A 19,120-nucleotide genomic window follows, 5' to 3' on the forward strand; every position below is an offset into this window, starting at 1 on the left:
TGAATGGGGTTAGTGTCCTTAAAAAGAGGCCACAGAGAGCTCCCTGTCCCGTGCACCCTCTGAGGACACTGCCAGCCAGAAGATGACCATATGAACTAGGAAGAAGGTCCTCACCAGATACCAAATCTGTTGGTACCCAGCCTCCAGAACTGTGAGAAACATGTGCTCATGGTTTATAAGCCACCGGACTATGGCATTTTGTTATGGTAGCTACTCTAGACTTAGACAAATGTAAAAGGAATTAGAGCCCAGAGGACAGGGAGCTGAACTCACCTGGTAAGGTGGCAGGGACCCATTACAGAAAGCAGGAAGAGTCAGTGCTGAATTCCAAAGGCTTTTCACCAAATTATGATCTGTGGATTGAAAGCATCTATCCCTTGTCCACTTATAAGAAATGCAGACTCTGGGATTCCTCCCAATTCAATTTTTTTCAAGATCTCCAGGTGATTTCTACTTACCTCAAAATTGGAGAGGCATTTGTCTAGAGGACCATGGGATTAGCCAGGTGAAGCCCAGGTATGGGACACTTAGAGCAGAAACCTCACGGAAAAAGGGAGACTATTTCAAGGCTTACATTATAATAACAAATAAAATGTATTATATGATTTCTCTTTATCAGGTTCTGATTTAAATATTCCGTGTGTATTATTTCCTCTCTTCAACAATATTCTGGGCTGTTACTATTATTCACATTTTACAGCTAAAGAAAGCAAAGTGCAACAAGATTGATAACCTTATCAGTGTCATAAAATAAACAAATAGCCGGTCAATCCCAGGCAGCCTGAATCAGATCACACTATGCTGTGATCTAAATACTCTGGTGTCTTCCTGGTGAAATGTGTGGGTCCAGCACATGGCAACTCTTGACACACATACGCCATTGAAAGAGTCTTACACTCTTGATGCCATTGAAAGAGTCTTACTTGAAGCAACACTTGTCTTTTTGTCAAACTCTGTAATATTTGCCTGCCTCTCCTTCGCTTAAACACTTACCCAGAGCTCAGATTTGCAAACTCAGACAAACACAATTTGTCAATCAAATGCACACCACTTATTCATATGCACCTGCCCTGGGGATGGGGGTGGGGGGTGCACATGAGAGGCTTCCTGGAACTGGTGACACTGGAGTGAATACTGTTAGACAAGGAAGAGAAAGAATTGTCTTAGATAACACACACAGGCAGAGGCTGGCATGGGGTACATGGGAAACTAGTGACAAAGTTCAAGGATAGAATTTACTCCATGGAGTGCTGTGGTCAGAATATTAGCATTTGGGAGATGCTCATACTGGAGGGTGGGGAGGTGGTTTGGAGAAGCATGGGGAATGAGAGGAGCATGGAGGAGCATGAGAAATCCTGAGGATTAGAAAGATTAGAACAGATGAGAAGGATGGAGAGCTGTGGATAGATTCCAGCCAATGGGAGACTAAATCATCATTGTTTCATGTAGATGTTGGGTGAGAAGGAGTTGATTTTTGACTTATTGAAGCTGAACTGCATGTGGGACACTCAAATGGAGATGTCTAGGAGGTCACTAACTGTCAATTCGTAAGCTTAGCAGAAAAACACAGAGTTAGAGATGGAGAGTCAGGACTGAACAAAACACAGATACATGGCTGTAGGCTAAGGGAGGGGTGTGATTGCCCAGGGAGATGTATGGAGTGAGATTATGGAGAGAGACTGAAGCTCACAGGCCCCCAATACTAAAGAGGTGAACTGAAAAGTAAGCCCTGAAGGCACCTGAGAATGAAGACTATGTAACTGGTGCTGGACTGTGTGTGTGGTAGAGACTTGACAATGACCCAGGGCCTTCCCCTACTGTGAGACTCATCGCCCAACTGCTGAGAGACATGAAAGCAATAACAGGGCAACACGAAGCAGGATGGTTGGGTAGATAAAGGGTAACATGGTCAAAGGAGAAGGAATATCTAACTTGGTCTTGGACACTGAGAAGCCCTTCATCATCCTGTTTTTTATTTTTTATTTTTTTTCCCACTACACACAAAACTCTTTTAGGCATGAAGAAATTTTGGCCCATAGAAGCCAAAGCCATTTGGCCAAAGTCACTGAGAAAAATCTATAGCAAAAATAGGATGAGAATTTGTGGTTTCTATGTTTTTAAGGAAATGTACTTACATGGTTTCAAAAATATCTCTAACTGTCCATTGGCACAGTTTCTCCCTTGCTGAGATGTCCTGGGCAGGACCCCAAGAGCTGCATATGATGTCATTATTCACTTGGTAAGAAACAAAGGAAGCATCTCTGCCTCATAAATAGAAAAGAAACGACTTTGTACTCCCTGAACACTGACCATCTGGGGCCATGAACTCTTTCTCAAATGAGCTTCTCGCCACCAATAGGCTAGGAAGGCTCACCCAAGGAAAGGGGTTGGCGGAGGGATTTGACTTTGAGCTTAGAAGACAACAAGCTTTCTCTTAATGACTTTGTTTCTTGAATTAATTAACAGTAAAAACATGACCTAAGTGGGATGGATAATGCTTTACAGAACCAAAAGCAGAAGACTTTCTCATGACCTTTTTTGCAGTTCATGAAGACTGTTTTAGTTAGCTGTCTTGAGTTCCAGTAAAATTAGGCTTTGCTCTTTGACAGTCTACAAATTGACATGGTCCACTTAGGGTACAATTAGGTCTTTACATGATAGGTTTTAAGCTGTGAGAAACAGTGGCCAAAGCAATTATCCAAGTTTTAAGCTTGGCAGTCAACCCGCTTTGTTCAATGTCCTCCTCTCAGGAATGAGGCGGACCAGCCCCACTAGTGGAGAGCGCTAGGAGTGACGTCAGAAGGTGAAAGCATCTCCTGCCCCCAGCGAGAGGCTGAGAAGAAGAAGGCATCACTGGGACATGACTCCAAAGAAGTGATTTGGAGTGTGCCATAAAGCAAAGAGCTCCAGGGCATGGTACTGGGATTCAGAGCACCAGTGTGGAAGAAACAGAGGGAAGAGAATGAGGGGGTGATACCCGTGTTAGCATTTGGACACTATTTTGAGTGGCTGGGCCTGTTCCATATAAAATGCTTATGAATAAACAACTATCCATGGATGACTCAAGCCTATAACTTTTTTTTTTTTTTTTTTACTTAGGTGACTTGGAAAATTACTTGAGTTTTTCTTCATGTTATCCAATAACTTCTTTATATATAGCAAAAACTCAGCTGTGGCTTTCTGCTCAAAGCCCTTCATGGGGTTGTTTCTGATGTAGTTTTACTGCACTGAGCAGAGAGACTGACTCTTCTCTCCTGGTTTCTCCTTCCTTGTTGATGACTCTGTGTGTGTGTGTGGTAGGGAGAAGGAGATGGGCAGATAATATTCATTCATTCCCTTCATTTAAAAATGTGGCATTCAGAGCCATCTGTGTGCCATGTACTATCTTAGGTGCTAGGGACACAAAGAGGAGTAAGAAATAATTCTTGACCTCAAGCGGCTCACAGTCTGGTGGGCACAGGGCACATTACAACATTGTTCCAATTGAGGAAAACACAGGGTGCAGCGATGTATCAATGAAGGGGACTTGAGCCTTGCCTAAGCTCTCTGTCTGCTCACTCTTGTGTGGAGATGGGTTGCCTGGAGCTCCAGGGCAGCTTCTCAGTTTTTAGGTGGAGTCACTGTGAGTGCAGAGTGACTGTGAGTTCCTAGAGCTGCAGATGCTCCAGGTCACCTGGCTTGGGATGCAGACAGTTTGTGATAAAGTGATGCTTCAACAACTGACCTCTTGGCCCTTCCCCCAGGTCCTTTTATACTCTATTCATCAGAAAGGAAGATTTATACCCATTCCATCCTTTCTTCCAGAGTTTGACCTTCCCTTTCATGCAACTCATAAAAGAAATCCACTACAGCTTTGATATTCCATACTTTAGAGGTCTGTAGTAAGAACTTGCATCTAATAAAATATTTACTGAACCATGTACTTCAAACATGTTGTAAGAGCCAGGTACAAACCTTCCAACCTCTGCATAGGAGTCAGAAATTGACTACCCCAATCCATTCAAGTATTGCCTCCATTACAGCAATAACCCTTAATCCCAACCTAGAACCCACAGGAAATCAACAAGTATGTGTTGAATAATATATCTACTCAATAATCATTCTGTCCCTTTCCTAATGCAATTGTGATTTTTTTTTTTTTGCAGTTTTTGGCTGGGGCTGGGTTTGAACCCACCACCTCCAGTATATGGGGCTAGCTCCCTACTCCTTTGAGCCACAGGTGCCGCCCTGCAATCATGATTTTCTGAGGGGTATCAAAATCTAATCTCTTTTTGCTATCTTTCTTGCTGATAGGCCAGGGGTAACAATTCTGGTCTTTGAAATATAAGCAGGCTTTGTTGGGTAGGGGTCCCAGATGAGCCCCTAAAAGGGAAGCAGGTACACCTTTGCCATTTGGGTCCCTTGGCCTTTGCCTTTCTACTGTTTCTGACTGCAAAGTAACCGTGATGGCTTGTAAGTGCAGACAATGGCTTTCAACTGATCTTGCAGAAAAGACCTCTTTTATGACATCTGTGATGAATAAGGGAGCTTATTATTTTAAAAAGCAGCCCCTCTGGCAGGTCCGTTTGTTACCAAGCCTCATGTTTCAGTGAATCAAAATTCCTCCTGCTACAAAGATCATCCATTGGTCTTTATTTCATCCCAAATGAGACATATATAAAATAACCTATCTCTTTGTCATAGCAGAACCTCAAATGTTTGTTAGCATATTTCTCTATTATCCCTTCTATCTTTACTCCTTCCTTCCTTCCTTCCTTCCTTCCTTCCTTCCTTCCTTCCTTCCTTTCTTCCTTCCTTCCTTCCTTCCTTCCTTCCTTCCTTCCTTCCCTTCTTTCTTTCTTTTTCTTTCTCACTCTCTCTCTCCCTCCCTCCCTCTGTTCTTTCTTTCTCTCTCTCTCTCTCTCTCTTTCTTTCTTTCTTTCTTGTCCTTGTTATAGCTTGAATGTGTCCTCCCCCATGCTCAGTGCAACAGTGGGACTCCACTTTCATGAAAGAATGAATGCCAATTATAAAGGAGTTTGCGGCGGTAAGTGAAACCCCTTGCTTGCTCTTGCTCGTGTGAATGCCTTCCTCCATGTCATGACTAGACATAGCCCTGTCATCTTGGAGTGCTCATCCTCCAGAACCATAGGCCAAATAAATTTCTGGTTTTTATAAATGACCCAGTCTCAGGTGTTTTATTATAGCAGCCTAAAATGGATTCCATTAGAGTTTTTATGCTGCATCCCCTCTCTGTATGTTCTCAGTTAAAGAAATCATGTCTGTTGATTACACATCCCCTAATCCTTAGTAGACTCTATTTTATAAGCATCATGTGCAGTCAGCATATAATCACACACACATACACACACACATGAAGAAAAGATTCTGAAATCCAGTCAACTAGGAAGCCAGGTGACACAGAAAAAGGACATGTTGTTTACAAAATAAGGTGGTTATACTTTCTGTTTTCATGTGAAAATGTTATACTTGGCATGCGCATGAGATAGAGATGGTAGTTTTTAAAATCTACTAATTCATAAAGAAATCCCCAATAGTAACGTGATTTATTTTCATATCTGGTTCACGTCTTCATCATATGTAATTTTATCATTTCTTAATTTGGGGAAATTTTGTGTTTCAAAGATATTTTCCATTAGTAAAACCTGAGCTTAGATGTACAAAGCAGGAAGTGGAGTGAAAGGGGGATAGAAAATCCCAGTAACTAATGAATGTGTAAAGTATTACACACATTAAAATGTATGATCTAGCTAAATGAAATTCAAATATCAAATTGCATGCTCGTTCAAATCCGATGCAGAGATATCAAAGAAACAAGCAAATAGGTTTATCTGACAACACCTGTGTCATAAGCTCAGTTGATTTATTGAGGAGGTAGTCACATAGTAGCATTTGGTGGTAAATGGCTTTTATTTCTGCCAGACTGTGGCCAGGCCTCCTTCAGAATGTCTGGCATCTCCATAGTGAATTAATCTACTCGGCATTCTTCCTCTACCCCACAGGGCTGACTGTGAAAAATCTTGCAGTGAGAAAATATGGCTTCCAAAGTGCTGTTTAAGTGACCTGACTTCTTAAAATAGTCCTTCATAAAATAAAACTCACATGATATAATTTGAGTGTATAAATCCAATTACATTTCCTGGGGTAGCACCAGGCGGATTATACTAGCTTTTCCTGCCTAGTTTGGGGTTGGCTGAAACTACTAAAGCCCCAAGAAAATCCTGGGGAAGAAATTATTTACATAACCTGTATGTATCACAGAAATTTTCCAACCTTCAATGCTGCTAACCTTCAGGTTCTGTTATTTTAATTCTGGCCCAAAGAAAGAACCAAGAACACATTTCAGAAGCAATATGTCAAGTGAACTGATGTGTTGTGCAACTGCACATTTTGGGCCTGCTGGTCTTTCAGAGAATCAATATTGAGCCTATCTGTTGGTGAGAGGAATGTTGCAAGTGTCTCCTATGTTCTGGAAATAAATACATGTAGGATCAACTCAAATAGATACACTTGTGAAATGAATAAATTAGCATGCTAAGAAATATTTAGACAACAGTGAAATGTCACATCAGCATGATTGTAGTAGTGTCCTCTGATTAGATGTTGCTAGCAGCTCTGAGTATGGGATGAACTTTTTCCCCCATTTTTTGTGTTTATGCTTGGTTTCACTTATTTTTGATGAGCTCTTAAAATGCCATCAATCATTAAAGTATAAATATGACTAATGCATTTGTCCTACTTAGCATGCCATTGCAGCAGCTGCACCAGAAGCAAAGTCCTCCTGGTCCTCCCAGTTCTAATCTAATTATGCTCTGACACCCCCCCCCCCCAATAACAGTCAGGTGATATTACTGGGTATGATGGAAATCAAATTTGTAATTCAATCTTGCAAAGCACACAGCACACAATCATTTTACAACTCTCTCCAAATATGCAGACAGCAAGGCTATTTGCAACTCCAGGGCAAAGATGTTGACACACCAGGGCTAGAGGCATTTAATTGGTCATTTCAGCGATCTTTAAAAATATTCACAACCAACACACACAGGTGTGAGGCACACACACACCTGAGCACACGCGTGAAGAAAGAAAGAAAATAAATAAAAAAGGAAAGAAAGAATGAGAAGTGTAGTCTCTGGGCATTTTTCACAAGTAAGAGAGAATAATATTTCCATTTCCTGGCATTCAGAAGAACCTCTTGGGAAGGTTGACACTCAAATCTGATTTTGAAAGGCATTTTTCTCAGATATGCTGGCAACTTGCAATTGTTTTTAAAAGCCTATATGAATTTCCAAAGGAAAATGTACAGAAATGGAGATATTTTGGATTTTAAGAAATGTACACTCTAACTGGTGAGGTGCATTACACTGGAGCCTCAATCATGCTCACTTAATAGATATTTATGTGCCTGAAGTGAGTGTTTATCTTAACATCAACTGCAATATTGGAATGACCTACCTCACATGCCATTTACTGTACACTAAGTAGTCACAGGATTCCCTTTATTTGATTTGAGTTAGCTACAAAGAGTCTTAGACTTTTATAAAGAATATAGAATATGATACACTTATGTTTACATTTTGTAAATGGGTACAGGATGTTGGGAATTTCGTTATATTCACTTCATCTTTCCTATGAAGTTGATCCCTCATTTAAGTGATCAGAAATGCACATTTAGTTGTTGAGGATTCTCCATACTTCTTTACAAAGGGGCTGAGTGAGTTTTTAGTCCCACCAACAGTGTGTGAGTGTTCCCCTCTCTCTGTACCCACATCAGCACCTGCAGCTTTGGGACCTTGTGATGTGGGCTATTCTCACCAGGGTTAGGTGGTATCTCAAAATGGTTTGGATTTACATTTGTCCGATGATTAGAGATGATGAGTACTTTTTCATGTGTTTGTATGTACCCTATATTAATCCAAAATTTAATTAAAAATTAAGCAAAACAAATTTAAAGAAGAAATACATATTTAAGTCACCCACGAAGTCTGCTTCTCTCCGGACCCCCACCTACTCATACCATAGCCCACTATCTTACCCAGTACAAAAAATAAATTCCCTCCTAAAGTATTTTGTAAAGGTCCAATTGTGGGCTAAAAGTTCCTCATTATCAGTCAAGTTTAAGGATCATTATTTAATGGCTCTCATTGCTACAGCTTGATGAGATGTGTGAAAGTGGGAAAGATGCTGCTTAGGAAATTCAAATCTGACAGCATGACCTTGAGCACTAACTAACGTGGATTTTCCGACCTAGTTGCTTTTGATTGCATAGCTATCTTGGAGAAATCACCTCTGCTCTGGCACTTCTGCTTATCTGCCTCACCAAAAGACACAGAAGACTAATTAGCCACTAGCTGTAACATTTTGCATTCCCAAAAGGAAAGCACAATGCGGCACTATTTCTGGTTAAATATTGCTGCCTCTTACTTTCCCAATAACTAAATTATTTCTACCATCTTATCACTAATGAGCTGAAAAATGAGAATGAGATGAGCTTCAAATGTAAGGTAGCTGACATTATTGTCGCCAGCATGAAAATAGGGTAACATGTTAATTATAGCAACAGTTTTTAGAATTTATCTAGCTAGTAAAGAACCTAGCAAATACAACTTCATCATTAATATTTTATTTATACATAATATCATTTTATAAGGAATTTTGTGGGAATAAATTGAACTGGCAGGATAAAACATTGGTTTAAGATCTGGGAAAAAAGAATGTGTTAGAGAAAGTCTGGACAAGGCATTCCTAACAGTGATTTGAATCACACACATGAAGCTGATTTAACTTGAATTGGGTGAGGCTTCCCAAGGGAGAGATAACTGGAGACTTAGCCTTACCTATAACTGAGCTTTGTCAGAGTGAAATAAAAGGAGCCCTTTGAACTAGCTTTTAAACTTTATAAAGGTTCTTTAGCATTTCCAAGTTACTCTGGACCCAGAAAACATATGGGTGATTGTATTGCCCTGAACAATAATCTCTTTGTTTGGGTGGGAGGTCGATGATTTTAATCTAACTGTTAATTGAGTAGAGAAAGCATAAACCATCTCTTTGCTGATGGCAAAGGAACCTCATGAATGGCCTTTTCCCCTCCACAGTGGAAAGTAAATGGTGATCCAAATTAGCCCAGGACTTTGTCTCTTCATACGGTGTCTGCAGAGATCTTCAGGATGGTTGTTACCCTGTCAAGCCACAGATATAATTTCTTTCCAGAGAGAAAAAAAGAGGAGCAGCGTCTCATAGCTTGGATTAAGTGAACATAATCATTGGCTCATTTATTACTTTCGAAAGTGACATTTTCAATGAAGTGAAATAGCTGCCAAGGTGTGTTGATTCTATACTCTCATTTTAGTTTCCTGACTCTTGAAAATGCTAAGTTAAATGTTAGCTGTAATCCTAATGAGAATTAATATGAATGCAGGGAGAGATGATAGTGCAGTGTTTATGCACTTTGGTTGACAAATTTGTATCCAGCAAAGCAGAATGATGAGTTAGCTACAAAGAGCCTATGCCCAGAAATGCAGTCATTTTTCTCTCATCATTTTTCTTTGGCTTCTTCATTAAATGTTCATTCATGTACTACACAGGGTATACTCTCTTGAAGTAGGGAAAGAGTGGTACCTTACTCTGGAACAATTTCAAATGCTTACATGCCTAATGGATCGTGGAGAATGACTGGCCTGGAACCAAGGTTTGAACCCCTCTCAACCACTTGCTAGGCTGTGGATACCTTCAGGATATCTCTTTAAAATGTCTAAGAGTCTGTTACTTCTTCTATGAAATGAAAATGAAATATGTTGTCATCTATTTGTCACCATTAGATGTGATTGTGCATATGAAGGAGCTCTGCTACATGTAAAATATTGTACAAATGATTATTACTGTGCTTTGATTTCTTTAAAAGATGTTTATGTGCACGGCTGCCTTACACACATGACGTACGTGTGCGTATGTGTGTGCATATACCCCTGGAGAAAGCTTTCACTAACACAACACCTGCGTGCTTGGATGTTTTATAATATTGCCTATGTTATGAGTGATGTTCATTCAGTGACTGTTCGGCACCTCCTGTGTACCTGGCATTTTTCTAGGTGCTGAAGACACATTGGTAAATATGATAGGCAACAGCCATGATCTTATGGTATTCACATTATTGTGGAGGGGATAAATACAATAAACAACAACAAATTAGATAATTTCAGATAGTGTATGTGTTCTGGAGAAAATAAAACAAGTTATATACTAGAGAAAGCAGCTTTTCGGGTCTGGAATGATGAAAATGTGACAGTCATGTGAAGACTGGGAACAATTGTTCTGGGTGGCAGGTGCAAAGACTCGGAAATAGGAAATAGCTTGGGATATTAGAAAGATAGAAAAATGGGTGGTGTATTTTTAAAATGCGATTTATTCTACACCTCATCCATCCACAACGTTTAAGAAAAAAAGCTTAAACCCATAGAGGGCGCCAAAGCACCTTTAAAGGACCTTTCAGCCCCTAAATGAGGGGAGAGGTTATCTGGTTGTTCGTTTAAAACTGGTAGGTGACTCAACCTATGACACCATTCTTTATCTACATTTTCTACCCACATAGAAAGTTGAATGAGCTTGGTTTACATTTATCAGGACCTTGGTTTTCACAGTGGAGGATTGTTTATGATGGGGTGGGAGTGGGAAGACATTTGGGGGTTATTTTTAATCTTCTCCCATCTGGTAGTATTTGAGTAGAGTATAAAACAAATATGGAGCCAAAATTTACTTTCTGGATTCATTTGGCATGAAAAATATATCTATACTTAGAACTTTGAAAATATTCATAATTTGCCACTTAGGATGTGTTATTCCGAATACTATTGCAAACTTACTTACAAAGTCTTTTAGTGGTGTGTATAAGAAAAGCTACTTCATGAAAAGCAGTGGATTATAATAAATGGGATTTTCTTTACATAATTTATAATATGATATATCGTGAAAACAACTCATAATGAGTTCAATGAAAAAAGAGAAGCAGAAAAGGAAAAAGAAAAGGTCAAGAAGGGTGAAGTTAAGAGGATGAGAGGAGAAAGGAAAGAAAAGGAAGAAAAAAATATGCTGTTATACAAGTAGAGGACAAAGAAAATGCAAAAAAAAAAAGAGAGAACTTGGAAGATTTAGATGACTGGCATTTAGATTCATGTGTAAACAGGATTGAGGAATGCAATTAATACAATGTATAATTTTTTAGAATCCCAAACAAAGAACAACAAAAGATTCCCCATTTCCAAACTGAGATTCATTTACTATATGTGAGTATTAAAGTGCCCCGATGATTTTAAATAATAGTCATTACTGTCTCTAACAAAAAAAGTTCAGCTAATCATCCCTTTCTCAAGGTCTCTCATCTTTCCATTTCATGCCTGATGATCACAGCCTGGTACTTTATCTCCTCTTTGCTTTATCCAGAGAGACTTCAAAAAGAACTGTAAAAGCAGCTAACCAGATAAGTAACTTGGGCAAATGAATGCCAAACCATCAGAGAACAGACGGGATCCCCCAATGACTACAAGCTCCAAAGGTCAATGACAGGGAAAGCTTTCTAACAGTGCTGTTGATCTAAAAATCATGAGCAATTTTTAGTGGCAGTGTACCTGTTTATTCTAAGAACCATCTGCTCAAACCATAAGGAAGAGGAATTTTAAGCTTCCAGTACAGTAAAAGTGACATAGAAGTCGAGGACAGAGCAGGTACATGCAAAGAAGGCCCTATCCACACATCTTACATCAGCTTTTTACTTCGAAACTCTCCAGTTGAGATGTTTCCCTCATTTTCGAGAAGCCCTCAGATCCAGTCTCCTGTTACCTATTAGACATGTGGTTTCTTAAAAAGTGCCAGCTTATTAATTATCTGTTGGCGTTAATGAATATAAACAATAGAACCATTGTCTACTCTCTCATCCACAGACCACGTGAATTTTGTTCACATAAACACAGCCATATTTGATGGAGGAGGATAGAATAAAAAGGAGATAAAAAGGACCAAGACTTAAAGAGCAAGATTTCATTGAAGCATTTTAAACTATCTACATCAAAGTGCCCTTTTCCAATTAATCAACACTTGCATCTTTTGCCACTCTGGGTTGGATCCTGTCATGAGGGAAGATATCATCTTAGAGCCCTAAAGCAATAAAAAATGTCCCCAATAAGATGTGTTGTAGGAATGTTGAAGGACGGGGTGAGGTAACACGTACAGCACCAGCACTGTTAGTATTTGTTTAACTAATGTGGGTTTCTTGGAGAACTGAGGATCTGTGGCCTGGTGATACTCAGAAACCCAACTCTGAACCCCAGCATCCCCTACGACACCCTGCTGCGACTCTGAAGAGTAAAACTGTTAAGGAAGAATTTACATTTAGATACTTCTGCCTCCTGCTTCAGAGACTGCAGACCCTGGAAAGGGGTGTGGTGGGGGGGAGAGTGGGGAGTATAAAGACTTTCTTAGCTGATGTCAGAGATTACTCATAGAATCAGAGTGGAAGGGGAGAGTTGGTAGAAACTTTTAGAGGTCATTTAGTTCCACTTCCTCTAAGAAAAGTGAGTCCATCCCACCGGATCCCAAGGCCTCGTGGGTGCAAAGCTGGCGGAAGGGGGGACAAAGAGGGAGGCAACCCTGGCTCTCTAGACATTATCTTATAAATAAACCAAAGGAATCAGAGGGGGGAAAGAGGGCAGGCGAGTGTTACCTGGTTGATGGAGATGACAGCTAACCTGGGGATAACCGCCTGCAGGATCACCTGCAGCAGAGAGGTGCCCAGGCCCGCCACGATGGCCCAGGTGAGCGGCAGAGGCAGCATGCTGTAGGTGGCGAAGAGTGTGAAGAGCACGTAGCCTATGCCGTCGCCCAGGAGCCCGTAGCCGAGGCCTGCTGCCAGGATCTGGGTGGTCATGGCCACCCAGGTGACCACACCGCTGTACTGAAGGTACGTGTGCGAGGTGGTGTCCTTCCTGACCACCACCAGGGCGCAGATCACCACCTCAATGCCCGTGAAGAAGCCCAGCAGGATGCCCTTGAGGGGGTCCATGGGGGCCGAGGCCAGGCTCAAGTGCAGGACTAGAAGGGTGAGCTTGGTAAGCACGTCCAGCACGTTCATCACCACCTCGGATTTGCGCCTCTGGCCCAGGAAATACCTCTGGTAGAGGCGCTCCAGATCCCGAGACTTGAAGGAGTTGCGCAGGGTGGGGAAAATGACCCCTCGGTAGCTGTAGCCCCCATTGAGGAAGAAATCCGAGTTGCTAGGGGCGCAGTCAAGATGCAGGAAGCCCAAGTCGCCCCCGCCGCCGCTGCCGCTGGCACTGCCGCTCCCACTTCGTTCTGGGAAGACTTTGGTGCCACCGGTGCTGTGCGCTCGCTCCCCTGGGCCCAGCGAGTAGAGCGGCAACGCAGAGTCGCCGGACAGCTGCGGCGTGTGGTGGTTGGGGCCGCTGCCCGCGGGGTTCGAGGCTTTGCCCGAGCCTCGGCTCCCGCCGCCGCCGCCTCCCCGGTGCCCGTGGATGAAGCGCTGCTCGGTGATGTGCCGCACCGCCGTTTGCCACAGCAGCCGCTGCGGCCGGGAGCCGGTCCCGCCGTCACCGGCCGGGGGCGTCGGGTGGATGGTGTAGAGTTCCTCGCTGCCGCTAAGGCAGCGCACATCCGAGAGCTCCATGGCGCTGGGCCTCAGGGAGGGAGGCGTAGGACCTGGCGGAGGCAGTTGAAGGAAGGAATTCCTAAAGACTGGAAGACAACCTGGTTGGAGCTTGCACCACGTCCTTCTATTCTGGGCTGCCCCGTTTCAGGAACCCTGGGCAGGGGGACTCCGCCGGTCAGGTCATACTGTGGCCAGGGGCAAAAGGTTTTAGGAAGATCCAAGCAGACCACCGCGTCCTTGCGTGCTGCGCTCCCGCCGGCCGGCGCAGCTGGAGTACGCAGCGGTCGGTGGCGGCGGCGATCTGTCCGCAGAAGCCGCGGAGCTCCGAGGAGCGCAGCCCTCTTCCCGGGCTCAGGCTTCTTGGTTGGTTCTAGGCTCAGCGTCTTGGCGCAGCCTTTGCTCTCCAAGAGTCACGGTGCTTTTGCTGCGCGTCTGGGGGGTCCTGGCTGCGGCACTGGGCTGTAGACACCTACCGGTCGGCGGCTGCAGGGGGGCTGCCCGGGGTTGACCCGCGGCAGCGAGGTGTGCGAAGTTAGCAGCTGTGGTTGGATTCATCGCCCTCGGGAGAACTCCATTGCGGCCGGGATGGGGAGCTGGGGCGGAGCTGAGGGCGCGGGCAACGATGGGAGAGAATGCAGGGCGGGTGGTGGTGGGGGGGCTGGACTGTGAGGTGGCAGAGCGCCTGGAGAGGTGGTAGTCTCAGCGCTAACAAGTCACCAAACAGTTAATTTGGAGGAAGGGGTGTGCGGAGTATCCCCCAAGCTCAGTTCTGGGTCTGACAGCGCGGCGGCTCTGGCTCCGGGCAGAAGCATCCCTCGAGGAGCGGGGTGAAGGGACCCTAGCCCCAGGTCTCCGGCCTCGGCTATAAGACGAGGGTAACGCTGCCAGTTGCGCTTCTGAGGCGTCGCAGCACCCGCTTCCCATGCCCTTCACTTCGCTCTTTGGAGTCCATTTGGCCCGCAGCTAGGTGGAGCAAGAGGCGAGGGAAGGAAAAAGTGGGGAGGGCTCCAAAGCTAACAGCTCTGAGAACGCAGGGAAGCCGCTGGTTCGGATCCTGAATCAGAGGACGGAAGCTGGGCGGTGAGGCGAATATAAGGTTTTGGACGAGAAGGGAGGCCGAGGACGAGTGGAAGTCGACCGAGATGTCTCTGGAGTAGCCAGCCAAGCGTCGAGGCGTGCCACCCTGAGGCTCTAAAACGCGCTGCGGGCATCAGGCGACTGGGAGGAATTTGGGAACCTGTCTGAACTGTCAGACACCCGCGGCCACTTAAACCCGCCCCCACGCGAAGCCACACCCCCGGAACCGGGGGCGGGGAGGCGGTGGTGGTGGACACCTCCTGCCCAGAGCTAGCCAGGACGCCCCATGTCTTGAGGCAGCCGCACGCGCTGGCCAGCTAGGCAGAGGACTACGCGGTCTGGGGCCGGCGGCAGGAGCCCCGGCCTTCCCTCTGCGCTCCTATCCAGCCTTCCAGTGGCGGTGCCGCCAAGGTCCTCTGCTGTTCTTTTTTAGGTACTGGCTCTTGTCCTCTGTAGGTGCGGAACCAGCACTCGCAGGTCGCTTGGCCCATGGACTCCAAGAGCCCTGAGCACCGGAATAAAGGGTCTCCTTTCTGCCCTTCCCACCTGGTAGTCTTGTGTTAAAGCCAACTTTCCATGTAAAAGCAAAATCTCCCAGGAAGCCGTATCATAACGAGCAGGCAGCTTCCTACGGGAGTCTCTTTACTATTGAGGAGGGGTGAGGGCGCGGGTGATCAAAATGGAGCATGCCCTGTCTGCCAAGCGCACTTAAGTTTCTTCCTGTTTCTGTTAAGGGTTGGGGAGGAACACGTGGAGATAGGCAGTTCCAGGGGCTCGCGTGGAGCCCAGGTTTGCCGCCTACTCAGTCTCCACGGAGCGGTCACGGACAAAGCTCGGGGTGGCGCTCGCAGAGGACCAAGTCGCAGCGCCTCGGGCGCGGGTGCGTTGTGCTCGGGCTAACGCCAAGCTGAGCTGAGTCCCTGGGAGTGTCGGGTCGCAGGGCAATGCAGCCACCGCAGTTCCGAGCCCCATGCAGGTGGCAGAGGGTGGGTGGCCACCACAACTGCGGCTGCAGCCGGTGTAGCCCGGCCTTGAGCCCAGTCAGCTGATGGCCAATGACGTCAGGCCCTGGGAGCTTTTCTGGCTCCCCGTCGTGTCCCATGCAAGCCCAGATGACCGCCTGGCCTCTCTGCCCTCTCATCCTTTCCGGAGGGAGTGATTTACCTTGAGCTCCAGAAGAGAAACTTCCCTTCCTCCCACCTGCCCTAAGCAAGAATAGCTTTCCATTCCCCTCTCCCTCCCGATCACACACTGTCTCCAGGGTTATTTGTCTAGGCTGTGTCCCAGAAACACGGGATTTAATTCTTTCCTTTATAATGCTCTGTTTTCCAGGCATATGGGCTTCAGTTTAAACCCACAACAGTCACTTGCCTTGCACAGAAAATCCCAGAAGGAAGAGGAAAGAATTCTCTAACATTTTCCCCTATCCCTAACCAGCAAATTTCTGGTATTTGGTAGACAAACTGGAAAAGCGTCCTTAAATTCCAATCCTTTAAACTTGTATTCTACTATTCCTCAAGAAAAGAAACAAAATTAAATGCTTAGTTTTAAATAAAAGAGAGATTTTATTTTTAACCCAGCTTTATAGATAATTTGTTAACTGCAAAGATCTCCCAGAGTAGCTAGCCTATCCCAAGGGCCAGAAGTTAAGGGTAAAGTTCCTCAAAAAACTCAGTTTTGCAGCTTATTGAAATAACTCCAGCAATTACATTTCTGGGAAAGAAAAACTACTTGCTGCTTTTTGCCTGAATTCTTTGGACTCCTCAACCTTATCAGCACTCCTGGAACTCTGACTGGGTAATAAGCCTCTTGACTTGGAGAAGGAGACCAGAGAGGGCAGTTTGGAGGGTTTTCCTATATGGACTCTGAGCTAGGATAGGGAGATGTACCCTCTTTCTGCAGACATTGCTCCAAGCCATCTGTGTTAATGACCATATTAGCAAACTTGGCAACAGAGGACATCTCTTTATTTTCTCAATTCTTTGTCCATGGGCCCCTGAGGACTCAGCCTGAATAAATGATGGGTTGAATGCAGATGGAACTTTCCTACAAAAATCTTTCTCCAACCTGGACATATACCAGGATGACTTATTCAGTGGCAAAAGGAGGTGGGCCAAGGAGGGGGACATTGGCCCCAGTCAGATAAAATGACTCAGGCTGATGAATGAACACTGCATGCTACAGAAAGAAACTCAAAGAATTGAATGAACTCAAGGGAGAAAACATCACATCTGTTCAGCTGACTCTGAACGTTTCTTTGCTGTAGAAGTGTTACCATAGGTTGTTTTAAAGTAAGAACATGTATGACAAAATTAGTATCAAATGTTGTTCTTCTTCTCAGGATGACACAGTGCCATTCAGCCCAAAAGGCATTCTGTTTCTGAATGACTCAGCGGCTCATCTCAATGATTGAGAGGCTTTGGGGGATATGAGACCAACAAACGATCACATATCACTTAAAACAAGAGACGTCAACACACTCTTCTGAGCCTGTGATAGACCTATTATCATCATGCTTGCATTTAGTCCCTGCATATTTATTAAGTCTGGTCTCTGCTGGGATCCAGGGACAGTGTTTTGACAACTCAGAGTTTCTATACAGTTTCCTCCTCCTGGCTTGCTGCCCCCATTTCCCTCCCTCAATACACTACTCACCTCATCCTTCAAAGTTGAGCAATGTTGTCTTTGCATTAGCCTTTTCTGATATCCCCTGTGGGAAATAATAACTTCCTTTGCTGTTGCTCACTAGTCTGTTCTGGGTACTATTAGTGTGGTCCTTCCTACAGGAACTGACTATTTTCCATTTACTATAATTTCTCCCCAGGAAACAGTGAGCTCCTTGAAAGGAGTGACTGATTTCCCCTAGCTTCTAGTAACTGTAGTTTACATTGGGATAGCGATAAGGTAGGCAAGAACATATTGAGTGCCTCCTAGGTGTTAGACTTCCCCTTAAAATTGTTTACAAACGTCTCGTTTAATCGTCCTAACAATTCCATTCATCAGGGTCTTATCTGTCTATTATTCCCATTTTACTGAGCAAGAGACTGAGTACTGAGGCTCTGTGTAGCTAAGTACTTTCCCCAGGATCTCATGGTTAGTAAGCAGATAGTGAAATTGCAATGATTAAATTTGAATTATATCTAGCCTTCACATATTCAATAAAAATGCCATAGTAAGTAGTCAATTTAGATAGGATGGATAGAAATAGAAAAGTAAAATATATTTTGCCTTTCCAAAGGCATATCAAGTAAGAAACTTCTGAGATATATAGAATTCTGTTGGGATGAACCTGAATGGCAGATATAGGTAGCAAAACTTATTCAAATTTCTTGTTTGAATGAAGGGCCTGTTAATTTTGGCTCAGTTCAAACCTTAGACATTATTTCTATCCATTTGTGAAAAAAACAGATTTTCACATATTGGATTTAACCAAAATAGTAGAACTTGATCTAATTTATTTCATCTGGGGGGGGGTGTTGTGATGATAGAGAAAACATCCTTTTGCCTCATTAGAAAATAACTTATTTGTTTTGTGCTGTTGCTGGACACCACCAGCTACATTTACAGTATATATGTTTAATAAAAGGAAATTTGTTTACTCCCTCGATACACCTTTGACTTCCTAGGTTGATTATATTAATATACAAATTTAAATTTTATAAGAGCTGTGCCCTATGCAAAACACCCATAGAAACTCTAACTTACTGAAGACATATAAAATATTAACATGTAAAAGAAAAGATGGACTCGGTTCAGGAAGGGGACTTGAAACCAACAGATCCTGTTTCCAAAGAGGAGTGTGTTTGTGACAAGGCAGCTTCCAAAGTTGGAAATCCTGAAAGGAAAATGACATGCTTGCTTTGCCTGGAAGCATTGCTTTTAAGAAATATCTAAGGCATCAACTGCTTTGACAGAACTCCAGGAAAAGCCATGGTCTTTAGTAAGTAGGACTCAGCCATAGGAAAATGTCTATGCATTAAAAACTTTGCACTCATTTCATCTGGAATGCAGCACATTGTACAATAGAATAAAGGAAATGTCTAATTTACTCCTATCTCATATTTTCTCTGCCTTCAAAAATTTAAGAGAGAAAAAAATATTTGTAGACATTTTGGATCTTCACAGGAACTAGTTTAAATTAGATTCTGGTGCCTGGAAGGGGAAGAGTCTCATCAGTGGGAAAACAATTCCAAGAAGAGGAAGATAGTGCTCATCAGTCAGGCAAGTCAGAGGAAGAAACTTACAAGGGAGACAGACAAGCATCTTCTTCTAAAAAGATGATTTCCCTGTCTCTGGCTAAAATGGAGGATGAAATAACTGTGGAATCACCAATTAAGACTTTACATATTAAAATTCTAAAATTCCACATGCTTTCACTCACATATG

The 19,120-nt window shown here is 43.7% G+C and overlaps 1 protein-coding gene across 3 annotated transcripts in view; it reads right to left on the reverse strand.

Annotated features, from left to right (window-relative positions):
• Positions 1-15,754, reverse strand: part of ADCY8 (adenylate cyclase 8) — a 256,006-nt gene extending 240,252 nt beyond the window's left edge. For 2 of the 3 annotated variants that reach the window (XM_053559441.1, XM_053559440.1), the window contains exon 1: positions 12,716-13,921. In XM_053559441.1, the coding sequence (XP_053415416.1) occupies positions 12,716-13,675 (960 nt within the window). In that variant the 5' untranslated portion in view covers positions 13,676-13,921. Of the gene's footprint in view, positions 1-12,715 lie in introns of all 3 variants that reach the window. The other variant, XM_053559439.1, reaches the window with a different exon arrangement.
• Positions 15,755-19,120: the final 3,366 nt, after the last annotated feature.

This window comes from Nycticebus coucang, chromosome 13 (genome assembly GCF_027406575.1).
Source record: "Nycticebus coucang isolate mNycCou1 chromosome 13, mNycCou1.pri, whole genome shotgun sequence".
Lineage (NCBI taxonomy): Eukaryota > Metazoa > Chordata > Mammalia > Primates > Lorisidae > Nycticebus > Nycticebus coucang.